This window comes from Amaranthus tricolor, chromosome 4 (assembly GCF_026212465.1).
Source record: "Amaranthus tricolor cultivar Red isolate AtriRed21 chromosome 4, ASM2621246v1, whole genome shotgun sequence".
NCBI classification, from domain to species: domain Eukaryota; kingdom Viridiplantae; phylum Streptophyta; class Magnoliopsida; order Caryophyllales; family Amaranthaceae; genus Amaranthus; species Amaranthus tricolor.
In genome coordinates, this window is record NC_080050.1 from 31,736,916 (window position 1) to 31,758,753 (window position 21,838).

Below are 21,838 nucleotides of genomic sequence, written 5' to 3' on the forward strand. Positions count from 1 at the left end.
GACCGGTGTTCAACACTTAGTGGGTTGTTCGGTTTCTAGTAATAATTACTAAAACCCGTGCTTTTCAGTTGGCTGCAGGCCTGCAGCCTGTAATGCATGTCCACACAATCTGATGATTCTTACTCGATAGCAAAGCCTGGTCGAATTATTGTTTTTTTGATTTAGGGGGTAAGGATATCCCGTAGGTGGGGGATGTAGGAAGTAAGGATCAAACCCGTGTCACAAGGATGAAAAAGAAAGCTTTTAACTAGAGGTGTTCAACAGGCGGGGTCGGGTCAAAATTTAAATGTACCGGGTCGGGTCAAAGCCCGTTTAAATACGACTCTCTTTGACCCGTTTTTTAAAAGTTCATAAATTAATTTCTTTTATTATACTTTATGGCCCGTTGGGTTAATTCAACTATATATATATATAATAATATCATATAAAAATATAAAAAAAAATGGTAAAATATTTTTTACAACGAATTTTTATAATTATCCGACCCGATCCTTTAGACAAATGTCCGCTAATGACCCGACCCTCTAATGACCCATTAAAATGTGACCCGACCCTTAACCCGTTAGGTCGACCTGCCCCGTTAAACACCTCTACTTTCAACCATTAGACCAACACATAATTCTTAAAAGCCTAGCCTTTAAATCAAAGTATACGTAAAGAGGAAAACAGCGAAGATAGAAAATCTAAGCAGAAGACTGGATTTGCGGGATCGTGCTGCTTACCAAGGAATACAGAAAGGCAAAACACAAAAGCTTGCAACCAAGGGCGTATCTAGACCTGGGCTGACTCATGAAAAATAAAGTAATATGTTAAACTGATGTTTAGTATTTGAATCCAGACGTTCTAGGTGCTTTGACAAAGGCGTTTCCAGCTAATTACACCATGCCAATGAGAGGTCATATAATATTGGTCCAGGTGATAAATTTTTTTGGATTCACCCGGCAACTATGTAGTGTTCTTGGCTTCTTGCCATTCTAAAGCAAACAAACATTTTCCATTACCGCAGTGTCATTAAGTGGCTCCCACTCAGGTGGGAATTCGAGTTAGATGTACGCAACTTTATCTCAGATCTAGAGATGGGTTAGCAACCAAATAAGCATCTTCCGAATGTATAAGCGCAATTACATCCAACACATTAGGAGTAAAATTACATAAAAGACTTGCCTATCTTAGAATCTCGAGATGGGATAGCAACCAAATTAGCATATGTCGAAGGTATGTACGCAATCACACAAACACATTACGAGTAAACGATACAAAAGACTTGTCTATTTCAATTTCTAGAGATGGGTTAGCATCCAAATCAACATCCATCGAGCGTACGAACGCTAAAAGATGCAAAAAAGAGCATCTACATTGACTGAAATTCACTAGTTTCTGAGTATACAACCATTTCAACACAGAAATACCTCAAAAGATATATAACCTAATTGCATAACAAATAACATATATCCTCTTCTATGACCATTGCTAAACATGAGAAACAATAACTAAATTTCATCTTTTCAAGTTTATTAGACACAAATATAAGATATCTTGAAAAAAAAACTAAAATTTTTGTGAACCATGCTGAAATTCAGTGGAAATTCTTGGAAATCATGCTCTTACAGGCTTCTCAAGAACAGCTGACAAATAAATCTCTGATTTTCCTGACCCAGATTTCTCTCCTACAACCCATTTCAACTTCTTATACCCAAATTTTTCAATCAATCTGGTTAGATCCCTCTTCTTCTCTTCAGTAGCACAATAGAAATTGTCCAACCAGAACAAACCACCAGCCCTCAAAACCCGATCAATATCGAACATCAAAAACTCGAGTTTCTCGGGTTTTCCACCAATATCCAATGAACTTCCAGCATGAATCAAATCAAACACATTATCATAGAAAGGTAACCTATGATCTAAGCTCATAAACAAAGGTAATAATCCCCTAGCAGCAATGAAATCATTAGATGGTGCTTCATTATTCAAGGTTTGGGTAATCACAGTTACATTCTTTTCAGCCATTCTAGCAGCAAAGGTTCCTGACCCACCAGCAATATCAAGTCCAATTCTAATTCCTTCACCCCCCATACCCAAAACATCATTAATCAAAAAATCATTCTTACCTTTAGCTTTAACAAATCTTTGATTTTCAAACCCATTAACCAAATCAAAACAACCAACACCACAATCTTTACCTAATTTCTTATTACTATTCAAACAAGTAAAATTCTTACAAGAAAGTCCACTCCAACTAACAATCTTATCACTAACAGATTTCCAAAGTGAAATAGGAAAAGGGTAAAGATTTGCTACCTTAGGTATTGTCTTAGCAAAACATCTTCTCCTGGGTAATGGCTCACATCCTTTAGCAATCAGCTTCTGGGCAATACTCAAATCATCTGGGCATTGTCCATTAACCTTATAGTTCATAAATTGAGACAACATATCCATAGATTTGCTACAAGTATGGCCCACAGAAGCTACCATTTCTGTGATCCCAGATTTTGAATCTTTCCCTAAAGGCAATGGATGCCTTTGTAAGAAGATTTTAAGCTCATTTGCTGTATTGGGTTTTGAAACATCAATAGTTTCATACCCAAGAAGCTCTTTTTCCATCTGGGCAAGCTTTTTTTGTGAAGATTCAATCTCTTTTGTGATAAGAGAGACTTGTTCTGTGATTAAAGATATGTTTTGGTGAGCTTGGTGAATTGGGTTTTGATGATTTGTGTTAGTATTTTTAGGGTTGTAAGTAAAAGCATAAAGAGCAAATAGATTTGTAGTAAGAACTGAAAAAAGCATCAATCCATTAACAGCTGATGTACAGATTGTTGCTCTTTTAAATCTTGCAGTTCCATCCCCAATTTTTAGGGAAACTGATCCCATTTTTATCTTACTAGTTGTTTCTAGCAAGAAGTATGAAAATGTTCTTGGGGGAGTGAAGAGGAAGTAGAGATCTAGAGTGACTACTAGTTGACAAAATAGTGAATTAAAGGGGATGGATTCAGATTCTTATTTTCTTTGACAAAAGTTGATTATGATTATGAGTGAAAATAATGCATGGGGTGTGTATTTAGTACTCATGATGACTATTCAAAGACCATATCTAAAGTTAAATGCATATTTAACCAATGTCTGACTCATTGATTGATTAAACGATCAAAATATATGTTTATTTATGATTTTTAAGCCAATTAAAAAGATGATTTTTATTTTATGCTAGGATTGAAGTAACTCTTAACAATTTTTTCATTTAGTTTGAACTATTTTTTATTAAATATATAGTCAATTAGAACTACTTAATTTTTAGAAATAAAGTGTTACGTAAAATAGTTTGTTGGACGATTTTAACTTATTTAGACATGATAGATGGTTGGGTTGGTCAAACCATCTAATGTTAATATTTGGTAAATTATCAAGCTGAAACAACTTTTTGTTATGAACAAACTATTTTCGAACAAGTTGCTATTAGCAACGTGTTCAAAATTAATTGATCAAACCAATTGTTAAAAACAATTGATCAAATTAGCTACTCCTATCAACTATTATCTATTAGCTATCAACAATTAGTCGTTTGCCAAAACACCTTTAAAATATCACTTTTGAATACTTATTTGATTAGTTTGATTTTTTCTTCCAATGACTAACCAACCAATAATAACTAATTTTTTCAAATTATCTTTTCTAATGGATGACTTAACAATAAACAAAGAAGCTAATTAAACAAGTGAATTAAAAATCTTACTGTGAAACACGCCCCATATATTAGTTAAATAGTTCAATTAATAAAAATAATAAAAATATAAACTCATTATTTTAAAGTCGTCTTACCGAAAAATGACCTGTAGCACAAACAACTAACGAACAACAATAACCAATTGCTAAACACCCCTAGTCTTGTGAGTTATAAGTGTCTGACTTATGGGGGTATTTGTCGGTTGTGACCTGTGATCTTTGATTCTGTGATTAAAGTGTTGATGATTCAGTTTGATAGCTTCATTTTATGATGATTAATCCAAAGGCTCACGTTTTCCTTCCTTATGTGATTGTGGTTTCACCTTGATGATGGACGGTTGATGATGTTAGATGTATTAGGATCCACGGTATGTTGATGATTAATCTATAATAAAGTATGATATTTCCATACTTAAGCATTAGTATTCAAGATTCTCCTCTTGGCAATTGGCATAGAAATCATTTGGGGTGTGTCGGTGACTATAACCTAGGAAGAACAATGGCAATTAATTAAATCAAGAACAAAACTAATAGAATGGTGCTAATTTTGCAAGTGTAGCAAATTGTTTTTAAGCTAATTAACATTATAATTGAACTATTATCTGCATTTGATTGAATGTTCTTGTTTTGAAGTCATCTCACCAAAAGACGCTCTCTTACAAGAGTAGCTATTTTAGTAATATCGAATACTATAAGATTGAGATCCGCTAACATCTCCATCTAACTTCATTCTCTTTGCACTCCGCATTTCTTGATACTACTATCCCATCGTTGGACTGACATATCATGTTGATTCACACAATTTGCTCCATGTCGACAACCCTTCGAACTATTGAAATACATACATGGCTTTATGATCTTACGTTTTGCATCCCTCGGTTTTGAGTTATTTACAACATCTTGATCTACACCCGAGTGATGGATGGAATGGGCAGAATACGGAGGTTGGAGTTGAGGGTCAACTAGCCTTTCTCCTCCGTGTTGCTGAATCAAGTTTTTGTAGTAGTTACGGTCCCTTAGATAAGAAGCCGGACCAGATACAGGGGACACCTGAGTGATGACTTCAGGCAACGGAGAGACCAGTTGCTGATGGCTCATCGGGCCAGTGCCGTTTGTGTAGGGGTACATTAACCCATTTGACATCATCCTCGACGAGGAGGATGATGATCCTTTCTCCATGTTAAATTGAACAGGAGCAAATGGGAGATCCATATTGAACACAGGTACTCCAAGTGATTGAGGCTTGGGTTTCGGCTGTGAACCTTCTGTTGGCTTTGGTAAAACAGATTGGGGCCCAGGGACAGAGCCTTGTTGTTTAACCAACTGTTTTAAAATAGTTGGATTACTGAGAATTTTTGCAAGCAGGACGTGGTCGATCTGCTCATTATTCTTCGCAGCAGCAGTGAGAGCAGCTTTTACTGCATTTTCCTGACCAGAACTCGGTAATCCAGTAGCTAACGTCCCACTGCTACGATTAGTGGAAATGCCTTCGGAAAAAGAGACTGTCCCTTGACCCACCAATGGATTTGAGCTCGTGGTAGCACTTACAGAAGCAGTATAATCAGACGAGAGATTTCCAGATAGGTCTTCTTCATCGACGACCGGAGTTAAGGGAACCGAAGGCAATGTTTGTTCATCCTGAACAGCACACTCTGCATCCGGTGCAACAGCTGGGCTGCAAATAAAATGGAGTGATACGGATCAACATATATACAAGCTATGTTACTTGTACTCGGGTACTGATGTTGGATACTGGTACGTGTCCAAATGTTGGATACGTCTAAATATTCAAAATATGCCTAAAATGAAGTCTCTAAGTGCCATACCAATGTCCGAGTATCAAGGATTGGACACGGGTACGTGAAGCAAAATGAAGAGTCCGAGTAACATAGTTAATACAAGCCATGATAAAGAGATAAGTTTTGCTATCAAGGACAAGAATCAAACTTGAGAGGAATTGCAGATTGGCGTGGATAATATGCTTCAAGCACTCCTAACTCTCTTTGACCTTAGATTTCCGTCTGTTTACTTTCTTTCCCGCCAACAACTTGCCACTTAACATCCAGTATAAACTATAAAACGCTAAACAAAAACGAGTTAGTTTCCACTTCTACATCTTCTGGTCAGTTAGATATTGTTCTATTAGAGAAATACTCGAAGAACAGTCACTTACTTTCGGTGGAGTCCGCCATTTGACGACAGGAATCTGCGTTAACCTGATATTCAGCTGATTTGTCGGATTAAAATTTTCAAATCCTGGCGGCAGATTGTCTTCTGTCGCTAATCCATTCACAGGCAAGCCAGATGTAGTCTTTTTCGCTTGAAGATGATCATGACCACATACACCGACTTGTGACGGAGATTCTTCTGAAAGAAAGAGCCTAAACTGTTCAAGACATCAGATCTATGTTATCCATACTTGAATTTCGGACAAGACATGAATACGAGAAGAAACAAACTTCATAACATGCTCAATCTGATGTTAATTTTTGTGAGTGACACAAGAAAAGATCAATACACAAACAAACTTCATAACGTGACCACAGTAATGTGTAAGATGTTCATAAATATATAAATATAAGATAATAATAGACTACTTTAGAACTGGAACTATTTCAATAAACCCAGAAATAAGCTAGGATAATACAAACACACTGAAAATAAAAGGCTACAGGGTAACCCTTACAACAATAAAATTATACAAAACTCAATTCTGGTTAATTATGGGTATGTTCTACTCAACTTATATAAATGAATTTTGGTAGAAAAAAAAAAGGTGTTCAATTCTGCAAGAGAATTGTGGTAAGGTTGATTCTTATAGCATACATTTAACACTATGTTTGGATAGTAAATTAGGAGAAAAGGAAGAGAAGGGGAAGGAAAGGAAGGGAAAGGAAGGGGAGGGGACGAGAGGGAAAGACTGCATTGTTTGTATAGAAAGGAAGGGGAGCCTTCCAAATCTTTCATCTTATGGAGCTAGTTAGTTCATAGAGGCAACAAGATAAGCAAAATAAGACATTAAGAAAAATTTCTAAAACATTAAGAAATGAAGGACTCATTTTGTAGAGAAGTTTAACCAATAAAGGAGCTAGTTAGTTCATAGAGGCAACAAGATAAGCATTCACATATGCCTTAAACCTCTAGTTGAAGCAAAATTTACTTGCACAGTGAACATAGGCAAAAAAACTTCATCCAGAATTCTCTAAAACAAAAGGTAAATTTAGGCACTCTCCTAGCCTTTACAAATGTAACCTATGTTACTTGGACTCGAGTACTGATGTTGGATACTGGTACGTGTCCAAGTGTTGGATACATCTAAATATTCAATTTTACGCTTGAAATGAAGTGTCTAAGTGCCAAATCAATGTCCGAACATCAAGGATCGGATACAGGTATGTGAAGCAAAATGAAGAGTCCGAGTAACACAGAATGTATCCATCTAAATTCCAATATACAAGTCTACAACAACCATAACAAAGTGAAACAAAACAATCCTAAATGGGTTTCTTTAGAAAAAAACATGTAGCTTGCCATGAAAACTTGTCCAGCAATCCAATGTCATATCTTTTGGGGGTACATGGTAGGCTGAGTGAAAGGGGAGCGCTAGAGAAGGGGGCAGAAATTATCGAACTCATATTCCACCCATGAAAAGTGGTACATGCTCCAACCGAGACCACACTCAATTCTAATCCAATGCCATATTTGAAACTTAAGTTTTAACATAAAACATTTAAAAAGGCCACAAAAATTTATACTAACCATTTATTTACAGAAAACAAAGATAAGTTCCAAGTGCATTTTCATATTTCTTGCGCATAAAGTAGTCCTTCAAATGTACCAAGCTTAGCAAAGTATTTGTAATTTCATAGTATACTCTATTTCAGTTCAAGCTTATTTCAATCAAACGTTTGATATTCAAAACTAAACCAACCAGTTTAGCATAAGGTAAATGCTTAAGCACATCAACTTAACCAGACAAATCACAGATTGAATCATTTCTACCAAATCCCAGCAATGTATTTCTTTATTTATCTGGGCTAATTCTAATTGCATGAAGAATGATAATTTGTGTAATTGTAGTACACTTTAGGCCTCTTTTAGGTTCAATAGTTCAAATCAAATTAATCAACATTGTTTCATATCAAATTCATTAGCTTTTTCTGTTTAATCACATTTTCGGTGAAAGTAATCAAATTAACAGAATTGATTATAATTTATAAACCTTATAGCACATTTCATTGATTTTCTCCGGTTAAACAATACCTGACAAAGATTTCCATCAGAAGCCCAAGAAACCCTTTTAGATTTCTGCGATCATTGCATGATAATCGGTCCAAAACGTTAAAAAAAATAAAAAGGGATCAACTTTATACAAAAATTTAATACAGGGAATACCAATCAGATCGATTGATTCAAAATCTTTGTAAACCTAACATATTCATATAAAGACCCAAAAGAACACAGTAAATCGATTAGTGAAAGAGGGGAGACAAAAAAATGGGGGAAATGACGAAGGATAACAGAGGTTCAAAAAACCCTAGATCCTCTAAAGCCTGTTTTGCTATATGCTCTTGGGTGAATTTCTGAATTGAACGATGATTGATCGATGGTGTGGTATAAATACGTTTGTTTTGCTATATAGAGGGGTATAAACATCCTTTTCATTTTATCGTCACCCCCTAATGAAATTACGAATTTGCCTCTAGACTTAAAATTTATTTAACAAATGTAAATCGTACTTAATAACACTATTATCACTTTAAAAACATTAAATTTAAAGTTTGAAAGTAATCCCGAATATTTTTATCGCGACTCTATATATATTGAATTTTCAGAGGCGTCCTTGTAGGATATACGAATTCAAACACGATAATATCTCTCTAAAACCTCTCTAAAAACGTTTTCCGATTTTAAACAAGCTGTTAGTTGGAATCGATTAACTATGGCTAACGAAAGCGACTATGAATCGGATCCAGTACGTACTTTAATCGATTTGAATCGGTGTATTTTTTTTTAAAAAAAGGAAGTAGCAAAAACTGGGCGAGTAGACCACGGTTCAGTCGCACGTTTTGTGCGACTGGTTTAATTTTTTTTATTTACATTATTGTTTAAATTATTATTATTAATATTATTATAATATTATTATTATTATTAATATTATTTGTATTTTTTTATTAGTTTTATTATTATTATTTTTATTTTTATTATTATTATTATTATTATTATTATTATTATTATTATTATTATTATTACTATTACTGTTATTATTACTATTATTATTATTATTATTATTATTATTATTATTATTATTATTATTATTATTATTATTATTATTAAGGGTGGTGATGTTTAAGGATTGGGATATCAAAATGGTCTATTACAAATTACAAAGCATCCTATCAAATAATTTTATGTGTATTGTTATCCAGTTAATTTTATAATTATATAGTTAATAATAATTGCTCGTCTTGTATAAGATCATTTCACTATGAGACGAACTTATATATTAGCCTATTTTTAATTGATTACTTTAAGATCGTGAGTGATTGTGTTAAGGTTATAAGTAATCACTCTAAAACTATAAAAAATGGTTATTTTAACCTGGAAAAAATCATAAAAATTACTTTATCTATAGGTTTATTTGTAAAAACTACTTTATGTATTTTTTTTGTGCAAAAAACTACCTAATATAATATATTTCTTTGCAAAAGACTACCACTTAACAGAAAACGTGAATTGACCGTTAAGTTTGAAAGTTTGCCAATTTAAGAGGTTAAGTTGTCTATATGGCAGTATCTCATTGGTCCTCGTACTTTTGAATAATTAAAAATTGAAACACATAAATTAACAAAAAATTAAAATAAAAGATATTTGACGTCATGCTTACCCATCATAACTATATTTTTTCAAATAAATGGACATCGCGATTACCCTTTTGGGATTACTCTTTCTATCGAAAAACCGGTTTAAACAAGTACGTATTCGCCTATTTTCCGACACATAACCGAAAAAGATTTTTAACGTCATTTTTACCCTACATAATGATATTTTTTCAAAAAACGGACGCCGCGATTATCCTTATGGGATAACTCTTTCAAAAATCCGAACAAACAAGTACTTATTTGCCTATTTTTCGACATGTAAACCGAAAAAATAATTAATGTCATTTTTACCTATCATAACGATGATTTTTCAAAAAACGGACGTCACAATTACCCTTATGAAATAACTTTGTAAAAATTCGGTTAAAACTAGTACTTATTCGCCTATTTTCCAACACATAAACAAAAAAAAATTTTTAACGTCATTTTTACTCATCATAATGATATCTTTTAAAAAAACAGACGTCTCGATTATCATTATGGGGTAGCTCTTTTGAAAATAAGTACTTGTTCCAACCAGATTTTCAAAAGAGTTGTTTCATAAAGATAACTGCGACGTCCATTTTTTGAAAAAAATACCATTATGATGAATAAAAATAACGTCAAATAACTTTTTTTTGTTTTAATTTATGTGTTTCAATTTTTAACTATTTAAAAATACGAGGACCAATGAGATATTGCCACATAGACAACTTAACTTCTCAAATCGGTCAAGCCCTCAAACTTAACGGTCAATTAACATTTTCAATTAAATGGTAGTCATTTGCAAAGAAATATATTACATTAGGTAGTTTTTTGCAAAAAAGAATATATAAGGTAGTTTTTTTGCAAATAGACATATAGATAAGGTAGTCTCTTATAATACAGAATGTGTGTATTGGGTCAGCCCAATAAAGATTGTCTCATCGTGAGACCGTCTCATTTAAGAATTTATTGTAATAATTATCTATACAATCATGTTATTAAAAACATTTTTTTTATCGATTATTGATAACGAATTTATGTAATTGCATATTTCTTTAAATTTTATATTTATTAGTAATTCTATATTAATAAACTTCATACATTGCACCTGTTTTTATATTAGTAGACATTTGAAAATCTTGATGGGTAAGGTTATGTTATGTTCTTAGTCTCACTAAATTTTTACTCAAATTCTCATTTCTCATATTTATGCACTTGAATCCTGAATCACAATAGTTACACTAAACAACAACAGAGTATCAAGTTTATTTTCCTATAAAGACGCAACAAAATTTAATTAGAGGAGACATTGTCATCATTGTTCTCTAATTTACATTCCCTATTCATTTAAATTAGTTATACGTTCTTTAACTTTGAAACATTTTCATTTATTGTGGTGTACGTATTATTTCTTAATCTTTGTGTCATTCTTATATGATGCAAGTTCGCGACAACAAAGAGAGCAACTAATAAAGCTGCATTTGAAAGCTACCCTTTCTTTTTACTGTCCGTTCTTTTAACTTTAAAACTTTTTCATTTCTTATGGTGTACTTATCTTTCCTTAATTTTTGTGTCATTTCTTTCATGTTGCAAATTCACGATGACAGAGAGAATAACTTATAAGGCAAAAAACCCAATACAAAGCATACCAATAAGCTGAAGTGGGAACCAAATCTTTCTTTTATTAATACATTAAAAATGGTGATTTCATGACAGTGTGCTAACTGTAGTTCCTAGAACCCACAAAAACTCCAACCAAGAACATATGGACATATGGTATCTGTAAGTCATTGTGAATACACTACAAAAGAAAAAAAGAAAAAAAATATTCACAAATGAGTGGGAAAATGAATTTTTTTCAACACATAAAAGCTTATAAAAAGACTTGATAATACATATATTTGGAATATACTAACAAATACAAATATATCATCTAGGACCCGAGAGTTCATCAGGGCGAAGGTTGAATGTGGAGTCTGGAATCCATTCGGCACCAGGGTGGTGAGGGTAGTTGTGGTTGATTTCCTGACGAAACGTTTCCTCCTTTTGCCATTCCTCCCATCTCTCCGCCAAGCCATCGCCTTCAAGCATTCTGACCACCTCTGACATCTTGGGTCGTTCCAACGGAGAGCCTTGTGTACAAAGCAAGGCAACTTTAATAAGCTGCTCAACTTCGGCATCAATATAATTTCCCTGCATATCAGCATCCACAAGGGTCTCCAATTTCTTCTCTTTTAGAAGCCCTTTCACCTGAAAAAACGAGTCAAAACGATCAGATTTGCATTACGGGCAGGTTTGACGTAGTTTTTTTTTTTGACAGTAATTTGAGTCGGGTTAGTTTCAGATTACAGGTCCAAAATCCCGACTTATAACCCACCGGTTTTCGGTCGGGTTTAGGTCATTTTCCGGGTAGGTCTACCAGCAGTTTAAGGTTGCCACACAAGTTATGGATATTTTATCCCAGTTGGAGATATCTTTCATTATTCAGCAAAAGGAAACTGTCTACATACCCAATCTAGCAACATAACGTCATCGTCATTGGCTAACCGAGCAAGATCGAAAGCCCTTTGCCCCGTGATGAGCTCTAGAAGCATAACGCCATAGCCAAACACATCAGTTTTCTCATTTGATTTTCCGGTTGAAAGATACTCCGGTGCTATATGTCCGATTGTGCCACGTACAGCAGTGGTAACATGTGTATCTTTGTAATCCATCAGTTTTGCCAGCCCAAAATCCCCCACCACTGCTTCATACTCCTCATCCAATAATATATTTGCTGCTTTTACATCACGATGAATAATCTTAGGGTCGCAATGATCATGCAAGTAAGCAAGCCCTCTAGCAGATCCTAAAGCAATTCGCTTCCTGATTTCCCAATTCAGTGGTGGTTGAGTTTCCGGGCGTTCTACAATGAAGTGAAACATAAGCTAACTATTAGTAATTATTAAAGAGATGTAAGCCAAAACTGTTCATACCATTGTCTTAATCATAGTTACCTGGAACGACATTCTGTTTGGAACGGGGAACGGGAACAAGGAAGGCAACCTAAATTGGCTAGGGAACGATTGGATACGTGATACATTATGTATAATAAATATATTTGAAAATAATATTAAATTAAAATGACTTTTTTTCTTTAGGAAATTGTTTATAAGTGGAAATTTTTACATTTTCTAGGTTTCTATCTCGTTTTTTCTTCCTTTTTCCTTTAATTTGTAAAATGAGGGTCAAAATACCTTTTAAAGCATGTTTTCTACACAGGGACGTCACCGTGAGTGATTTGGCCTTTCGTGGTGATTGGGGACAGACGTTCCCAAATCGTGGACCGCAGCTACGTTCCACGTTCCAAATTACTATGGTCTTAACTACTAGGGTTAACACTTTAACTAGCTTCTTAAGACGGCAAACATACCTCTCAAACATGATGCAACACTACCATTAGCCATGTATGGATAAACGAGCAATCTTTCTGTGGGTGTCATACAAAATCCGCGCAAACGGAGCAGATTTCGATGAACAGCCATGCTAATCATTTCAACTTCAGTTTGGAACTGGAGTTCTCCGCCTTGGTTGCGCTCCTCTTTGAGTCTCTTGACTGCCACAAGAGAACCGTCAGCCAAGCGTCCCTTGTAAACTTTTCCAAATCCACCTCGGCCAAGGATATTTTTGTGGCTAAAGTTGTCGGTGGCAACTTGTAGTTCACGAAGGGAGAATCTTTTTAGTTGTCCCAGATGAACTTCGGGATCTTCTTCAGCTGCAATCAGGGAAATACCAAAAACAGATTACTAAGTCGTGATCTTTCTGTCATAAAGCTATACTTTAGTAATTACACTGACCAGGAACATCAAAGAAATGCTCCTGAGGTTTCCTCCGTCGCCACCAAGCAAGGGCAATCGCAGGAGCTGCGAATAGCAGAGCTGCACCAGCAGCAACACCTCCAGCAATGGCTCCAGTAGCACTATTTGCACCTGAAAAGACAAACAAATGCATCAAGCACAGACTTCTCCACAAAATATCCGTCTTCGCCATTTTACAAATAAATTTTCAACTTAATTTACAAAAGGACAGATGGGAGAATAAGAAGCAATTCATGTCCAGTTAACAGTTATATATATGAACATAAACAACCTAAATTAGCTCCAAGAGAAGCAAAAGAAACACAACATTCCATTTTCCCAATGCAATTAAGTGATCCACGTAGGATCCCACCTAAGTGAGATTAGGGGTGTCTAATGTAAGCAACCTTATCCATGTCAAAACAAAGAGGTTGTTTCCGATTGACCCTGGCAACTTCACATGAATAAGATGTGTACATGATTTAGCAAGCTAAAAAAGAAGCTCAATTTGAGTTTATAAGAGGCAGTGGAGAATAAGCAGCTATTTCTGTTCAGTTAGCCAACATAAATCTGCTCCAAAGGCAATGAAAGGAAAAATTAATAATGATAAATTACAAAAAAGCTTAAAGGACTTGAACCGTCAAATTGAAATGTGTTTAACTGTTAATGCTAAAACCCATGCCTGTCACTTGAGCAAAGTTTAAGGAACAAAGGAATGGAAAACCACTTTTTTATGGAGTGTATGTTAAGAATTTAGAGCATTCGGGGATCAGTTTCCTAATAATTGATCTAACTTAGGTCAAGGGGATAAGAGTGCACAAATGTTGGGTCAAATGGAGCAATGTACAATTCCCTCCATTCCCATTTGATGTTCCCACAAAGAATGTTCTACTCAAGGAGAAAGAAACTTGTACATGATTTTTCATGGATATCTACAAGTTAAAATATATCCAAGTGAAATCTTGTTAGATTCATCTCGAAATATAGAACTTTATAATATAGTTTTTATGAAATGTATTTATAGATATTGACATTCGAACGTGCTTTGAAAATTGTGCAAAAAACGAATGGGAATATCAAATAGGAATGGAGGAATTACTAGGTTAAAAGTAGTGGAATATATTATAACGTAGAACACAAAAGGAAAATAAAGAAACAAATGTCAGAGGGTCAATGACCCATCGAGTACAAGCTTGAGCTCAACAATGTTTTTGTTTATTATTTTGTTGTTTAAAGAAAAATGAAGGAAAGAAAGCCAAGGGCTTGATGACCCATCGAGTCCAAGCTCGACCAATCACCAAGTCGCACTTTCAGAATTCTTCATTTGTTGATTTCATGCGGTATACAGATTTCTCCTCAAGTCTCTGATTAGGAAAGTAACAAATAGATCTAAGATATCTCTCTAAATACACAAGTTCTCCTTCGTAACTTTTCAAATCACTTTGGAGTTCAAGTTTGTCATTCTTCATCGTTCGATTCATACGTTTGATCTCTATCCTAAGTGGCTAAGTGCTAAGGATTGAGAATTTTTCTCTTTGTATCTCTTGAGCTATTTCTACTAAATTCCAAGCACCTCGTCGAAGAAATAAAGCTTAAGAAAAGACTTTGAGTTACGTGGAGAGAATCAGGTATTTCGAGTTTTTTCTGTTTTTATTTTATGTTTTCATCATGGTTATTTGAATGATTCTTGTCATTGGAGAAATATTGAGGGAGGTCTTCAAAAGATAAGTTTCTTATTCTTGTTATATTTATTTAGATTATCTTTTAGTTGTCATATGCTTATGGTGCTATTTTCCCTAACAATGTAAAACTTCTTGAGAACTTGTTATTTGTAAAAGAAATACATCAACGGATTGTTTGTTCTGAGGGAATGGAAATTGTAAGAATTATAGATGAGACTTGGGATGAGACTTTAGGTGAGACAAAAAATGTCTTATGTCTTTGTTTCGTAAGGGATGAAAATAAAATGAGAATTGGTTAAAAAAAAGAATACAAAATTACAAATTTAACCTTACTCATCCTATCTTCCTTTGCTTTCATTAATGGAAAATATGTATTTTTGCATAAACTCCAAGTCTCAACCCCAAATACCACCCTTCCCAAATACATTTTTTACAAGACTTTATCTTTCCTATTTCCCATTTCCCAACCTTCCCAGTCCCATTCCCTTTAAACAAAGAACAAACTTTTCAATCTCAACCTTAATAGTCATATTCCCACATTTATAATCTCATTCCCTTCAAACAAACGAGAAACTTTTCAATTTCAACCTTAAAGTCACATCCCCACATTAAAAGTCCCTCAAAACAAACACGTAGTTAGATTTAAGTTGGACAAAAATTATTGTTGACGAACCAAGTGATTAATAAGTAATCTGATAGCTAATCGATTTGAAATGGTTCGTGCAATTTGATGGGAAGACAGCTTTGGTGATTTTATAAGAAAATAGAACATGAAGATGGGAGTCAACATATAATGAAGAAAGCAATTCAGCATGTCCAATAATACAATAGCACCATCTGGTCAAAGGATAACCTGATTTTGAACTTGGCATAGTTGGAACTATAGTAGATGGAGTTGCTGGCATAACCAACTTTTTATTTCCATTAAAACTGAAAACAGGAAACAGAACCGTAAACATAAAGAAATTATATCGCAATAGTAAAATTTTGACAAATATAGAAGAAGGTAAATGACCTTATGGGAGTAAACATTGAAAAGGATCCATTGGTAGGGACAGTTCCTGATAAATGGTTAAATGACAAATCACTGCACTCCACATTGCAAGAAAATAAAATGTTAAGCACCTCTTGATAAGTGCTAGAGAAATATAGAGTAAAAAAATATTGCATATTGATGAATTGAAAAGATGGGTCTGAAGCTTACAGGACTTGCAATGTAGTGATAGCAGTTAATGATCTTGGTATTTGCCCAGACAAGCTGTTGTTGTTCAGCCGCCTATCCTTGCAGAAGAGTCATGAAACATAAACTTTTGGGATAAAACACTAGTATGATGCTATTAGTGGAATAAATTGAACAGTGTAGAACACCTATGACAGATAAAACAATTAAATATAAAGCAGCCGAGAAATCATAGTTTTTGATCTCTTTTGATACAACATTCCATTAATATTTCATTATCGCAATGCCATTCTGTGGGGTTTAAGGGTCGGATATACACAACATGACCCATGTTATTGAGCCACTCTGAACTCTTTTATTAAAGGGAAGTAATTCAATGCAAAGAAAGCACAAAAAGTATCTCTCGACCAACCACCAAAAAGGATTACAAATAACTTAATTTCTCTGTTTCTTAGCTCACACATAAGCTAAGTGATTCTATCCCACATTATATGGCTAATGTTTATTGTCCCCTTCACATATCTGAATTCTAACCCTGCAAACCCTAGCCACAAACACAGCAACATTTCTAACTTTCGGCGGTATTTGTTCTCCTTTAAGAAATCACCAAATATCTCCACCTCCAACACTCAAATCCAAAACCCAGACACAAACACAACACCGTACCTGAACCGTCCATAAAAATCACCACATCAACAGCTGCAAGCAAATCAATGAGAAAAAACCACAAGCAATATCCAATCCTGCTTGTAATTCATATCTTATTGGGCCAACTTTTGGCATTTTGGTGGGCCGAATGATCTCAATTGCCTGATCTCATAGCATAAGTCTAAGGTTGAAGTTGCTATAGATGAATTGGATGGAAGATGGTGGAGATTTGGTTCATGTTGGAAGAAGAGATGAGAAACACAGGAATATATAGTCGTCATCCCTTTAAATAACAGATGCCCAAGGATTTCCTTCTTTTTTTTCTTCCTGATCTTGATTCCTTTATGTTCCTTCCCTCTGAAATCAAACCCTTCAAGGCATTTGAGACATATGCAACCAAGTTTGTAACTATTTCCCAAAAGGTTACATTTGACAGTTTCAATGTGAAAGGTCAAAAGTAAACAATTTATTTGCAATCAGACTGGTAATCGGAAGGAGGAATAAGCCTATCTGCAATTGAGTGGCTCAGATGGTGATTGTAATGGTAATTGCAACGGCAAAACTTTGGTATAATAAATGAAAGAACAAACACTAGTAAACCCAGCACACTCTTATCATAATAATGATTATAGTAGCACTTCGAATAAAACCACAATGAAAACGCGTTGCAAACTACGCTCTTGATAATGCCAAACAAATAGATGAGAACTGACACTGAGATTATTTCATCACATCCACACAAGGATTAATCACAAATAAATAAAATGGAGATGAATAAAGTACTACAATGTCAACAGTTAAAAAAAGGTGAGATGTATTCATACAAGAACCGCAATCTTTGGAGCTTGCCCAGTGTTTCAGGAATGGGACCAGAAAGTTTGTTCAAGTAGAGATCCAAGCTCACTAAATTCATCAAATTTCCAAGTTCATTTGGTACTATACCACTTATATTATTACTGTAGAGCTCCCTGTTAAAGAGACCAAAACAAAAAATGTGTCAACAAAGCTTTTAAAAACTGTACCATACTGGAGAAAACAATAAAGATGTCAAAACTATAGCATGAAAAGGGATAAATTGACATTGGATTATCACATAAATGATGAACAGTCAGCGCAACTAAGTTCTCCGTCAAGAAACCAACATGTGTTTACACTCAAACTTTTTTTCATGATAAAGATAAAAAAATGCCACACTGGGTATCTAAGCATCTCACAGAGCCACAGTTGACTTAGGGCAAATGATGGGTGGACTCAACTAACACACTTCAAATCTTTGACTGGAGAAGTTCATTAGCCAAAAGCACTATTCATTCTAATAAAAGTAGTAATTGGAACCCAAAACCAAAAAGAGGGACTCTAAACACAAGGTCCAAGATGACACTATATGACAAAGTAGAATGTAGAGTGTTTTCCTTCAAAAGGAATCCAATCAAAATTAGCATAAAAGAATATCAATTGAAAACAATAATCAAGAAATGTTAGTCAACTCTAGGTCGATGCCAGATGTACGCTATTTATGATATGAATAGGTGGAAATTTCAGAAAATTAACTTGTGTTTGATGAGTAATACTTACAAGTACTGAAGATTTGAAAGTTGACCAAGTTGTTGAACAAGTTCCCCAGTTAAATTAGCATTCCCAAGATCACTGATAACATTTAATGATCAGTAAGTAGTTCAGTTCAGACAAATCCACAAGCCAACACATTATGCAATAAAAGGTTAGCTGCTCACACTCTAGTGACACTGTTATCACTGTTGCATGTAACATGGAACCATGTGCAAGGATTTACAAGGGTAGGATCCCAGCTTTGTAATACACCATTAGGATCAGCCAACCCGTTCTTGAGTGCATATAAAGCATCACCTATTTTACATACAACAAGATTCCCGTAAGTTGAGAAAATATCAAAACTTCATCAACAGCTTCTCTTAAAAACCAGTTGACAATAAGAAACCTAAAAATCTAGGAAGTGGATTCACTCGATTTCAGACTCAAAGTAACTATTGAAAACAAAACATAATTCTCTACAGTTCCTAATTACTTAAGAGATTCAAACTTTCCAAAACAAAATAACAACTAATCTTGTGAGAGACACTTCAAAACAAGAAGCCCACATTCTTATTTTCTCTTTAATTTGTATTTTGTATTAATTTAGGCTATTTAACACATATATCTAATGTGTCTCTCGGAAAGACCATCTCTCGTAACAATTTGTGAATAAACCTACGCTTGCCTAATCAATTAATTACCACAAACAAATTTGAGCGGGGCAAAGAAGCATTGAACATCTCACATTTAAACTCACTACAAATTCGCAAACTCCATAAATCAGATGATTCAGAACACAACTCGAAGTCTCGAACCATCTCGTTAATTTAAAGGAATAACATTAAAGTATCATGGAAAAACAAACTAATTAAGAGTTCACCTCACTCAACATTCCATAGTAGTTAATGGAAGCGCTTAACAACTTAAATAATCGGAATGGAGCAACTTCATACATCAATCTTTACATATACACAACCTACACAGCCTACCATTAAAGCTATTCGAACAACTAGCCCTCATATTGTCCTAAAAATCAAATTCATACTCAATGGTCATAAGAACTTTTAGTATCCAACTTCTCATCTTATCCTATGTGATTCACACTCTAATCAACCATCACAGTAACAAGTGTAATCGAATAATCCCAATTCATTTTTATAATAGCAACATATAAAAGATGGCAAAATAACAATTATTAAAAAATAAGAGCTTAATTACAAACCAATAATCAAACTTAATAAATGAAAATTAGAAAAGAAAGAGGAATACCTTCAGCATTTGGGGAGGCATGATGAAAGTAACTAAAGAGCAAAATCAAACACAAAGTGTGCCAAATTGAAGAAACCCCTTGTTCCATTTAGCTTACTGGATCTTCCACACATAACCCAACAAATAACATCCACCAAAACCCTAGATAGTAAAATACCCTCTTACTAAAACCCTTCAATTCAATTCCAATCACCAACCCAAAAAATTCTACCAAAAACTGATATAAATTAACAAGTAAATCAAAGGACTTCCCAGTCAACTCTCATTTATTTCTGCCTCTCTCTCTCTCTTTAGTCCTTAGCTTATTAACCTTGAACGATCAAAAACTGCAAATTAAGAGAAAAAAACTGGTGGGTATTAACTTAAATTAAATCAAATTCAATTTACTACTACAATAATTAATCAAACTTGAAGAACGAACTACCAAAATAAAATTGATAAAAATCAAAAATAAAATTGAATTAAAAAAGGGAAATCAGAAAGTTACGAGAAATAGAGGAAGCAGCAGCAGCAACGAGAAGGGAGTTTGCCTAAGGAAGAAGACGAATAAGAGGAGAGAGAAAGTAAGAGAGAGAAAATAGTCAACGATTTCTGGCTGGTCAGCGTATTCCTACTTCCATTTCTTCTTCTTCTTTCTTTCTTTTTTTTCCTTTTTTCTTTTTTTTTTCTGCCCCATTAATTGGATTTTACTTTTCTTTAATTGGTTGTATGCAATTTCCAATTATAGCCTTTGACTTTGTTTATTTTTAGTAGTGACAATTGCTATTTTTGGAGTATTTTTTATTTAGTAGGGGTATTTTAGTCATTTTAAATATTGTGTTTTAACGGTCTTTTTTTTTAACTCCTTGGATGTGGGTTGTGTTGTCTTTAATTATTGCCAATTCGTTTCATTCTTTGATTCTTTCTCATTTTGAATTGTAAACTTGTATGAATATTCCACCTCCTCTCCAAGGAGAACCGAGTTTTTTTGGTTGGAGAAGAAGTATTACTTTTTTAGAAATGTGTTTAATTTTACTTAACTCTTTTATTAATCTTGTATTCTAATGTAAATTCTGAAAATTTAATACATGTCTATCGTCGTTATTATCACGTCTAAAGTATTTTGTTCATTAAAAATTATGATAAAAATTTGTGAAGGATTGACTGATGATAAACTATACTCTTATCAAATGAGATAAAGAGGTAGCGATTGTGACCTAGCTCGAGAATTTAACGTATTTTTATAATACCCTCAAAATTATCACAAATCTCTAATACTCTCAAATTATTTTTGGATGGTAAATTGTTAAATTAAACCATTTAAACTCAAGTTGAGGATAATTCGTATTGATTTAATTCGAAAATGACACGTGTATTGTTGGTTGTTGATTGGTTGTTGGTTGTTGGTTGTTTTAAACGATAATCATTATCATTCAACCCAGTATATCTCGCTCATAGAAAAAACTATGGACAGGGTCCGGGGAGGGAAGAACGACGACAACTCATTATCATAGAGAACGCGACCAAAGGAGTCTCCCGGCTCGAAAAAGATACGGAAACGTAACTACACGGGAAAGATAAAAAGGCTTATAAACAAGTAGACCCACCTAAAAAAATAAAAGGGGGCAAAAAAAACTAATAAAGGAAACGAGTGGAGCAGGATGGTAAGAATACAGAGAGGTAATCTACGAGGACATCAGTAATCTAAAATATGGATATGATGCTTCCAACTACCTTTATCCCTAGTCAGGCCCTCGGAGAGGTTTAGCTCACGCAAGTCAACTTTTTTCTGCTCATCCCAAATTCTCATGGTCTTTCTTGACTCCTCTTACCCTCTACTATAATGCTTTCTACTCTCCTTATAGGGGTGGCGAGAGTCTTTCTCTGCACATGTCCAAACCATCTCAATCTATTTTCGCGCATTATTCCAGAAATAGGGGTACCCCTATTTTATCTCTAAACTCTTAATTCCTAATACGATCCATCAATATGTGCCTACACATCCACCTCAGTATACGCATTTTTATAACTTCCATCTTATGTTTATAAAAATCATAGATTAAAAATAGAAAAACAATGTATAAAGAACTCATAGCAACTCTTGGATTTTGACTTAGTCATATACTAAAC

At 34.3% G+C, this 21,838-nt stretch overlaps 2 protein-coding genes and 1 pseudogene across 2 annotated transcripts; all 3 read right to left on the reverse strand.

The window, feature by feature from the left end:
• Positions 1 to 1,313: 1,313 nt before the first annotated feature.
• On the reverse strand, positions 1,314 to 3,055 carry LOC130811106 (probable methyltransferase At1g29790). Its single transcript, XM_057677281.1, has one exon. The coding sequence runs from the start codon at positions 2,866 to 2,868 to the stop codon at positions 1,597 to 1,599; it is 1,272 nt and encodes a 423-aa protein (XP_057533264.1). The 5' UTR covers positions 2,869 to 3,055; the 3' UTR covers positions 1,314 to 1,596.
• A 1,207-nt stretch (positions 3,056 to 4,262) lies between these two features.
• LOC130811107 (zinc finger CCCH domain-containing protein 6-like) lies at positions 4,263 to 8,040 on the reverse strand (annotated as a pseudogene).
• Positions 8,041 to 11,189: 3,149 nt separating this feature from the next.
• On the reverse strand, positions 11,190 to 20,374 carry LOC130811108 (BRASSINOSTEROID INSENSITIVE 1-associated receptor kinase 1-like). Its single transcript, XM_057677282.1, has 12 exons — positions 20,217 to 20,374; positions 19,730 to 20,055; positions 18,643 to 18,775; positions 18,485 to 18,556; positions 17,734 to 17,877; positions 16,286 to 16,357; positions 16,097 to 16,168; positions 15,935 to 16,011; positions 13,400 to 13,531; positions 12,976 to 13,317; positions 12,074 to 12,468; positions 11,190 to 11,813 (listed from the first exon to the last, which is right to left on the reverse strand). The coding sequence occupies exons 2-12, from the start codon at positions 19,815 to 19,817 to the stop codon at positions 11,493 to 11,495; spliced, it is 1,848 nt and encodes a 615-aa protein (XP_057533265.1). The 5' UTR covers positions 19,818 to 20,055; positions 20,217 to 20,374; the 3' UTR covers positions 11,190 to 11,492.
• Positions 20,375 to 21,838: the final 1,464 nt, after the last annotated feature.

Coding starts and splice junctions, on each gene's coding strand:
- LOC130811106 (XM_057677281.1), bottom strand. CDS start 2,868: ATGGGATCAGTTTCCCTAAAAATTGGGGATGGAACTGCAAGATTTAAA.
- LOC130811108 (XM_057677282.1), bottom strand. CDS start 19,817: ATGGAACAAGGGGTTTCTTCAATTTGGCACACTTTGTGTTTGATTTTG. Junction 18,557..18,642: donor GATAACAGTGTCACTAGAGT/GTGAGCAGCTAA, acceptor AAATGTTATCAG/TGATCTTGGGAATGCTAATT. Junction 16,012..16,096: donor TCAATGTTTACTCCCATAAG/GTCATTTACCTT, acceptor TCCTGTTTTCAG/TTTTAATGGAAATAAAAAGT.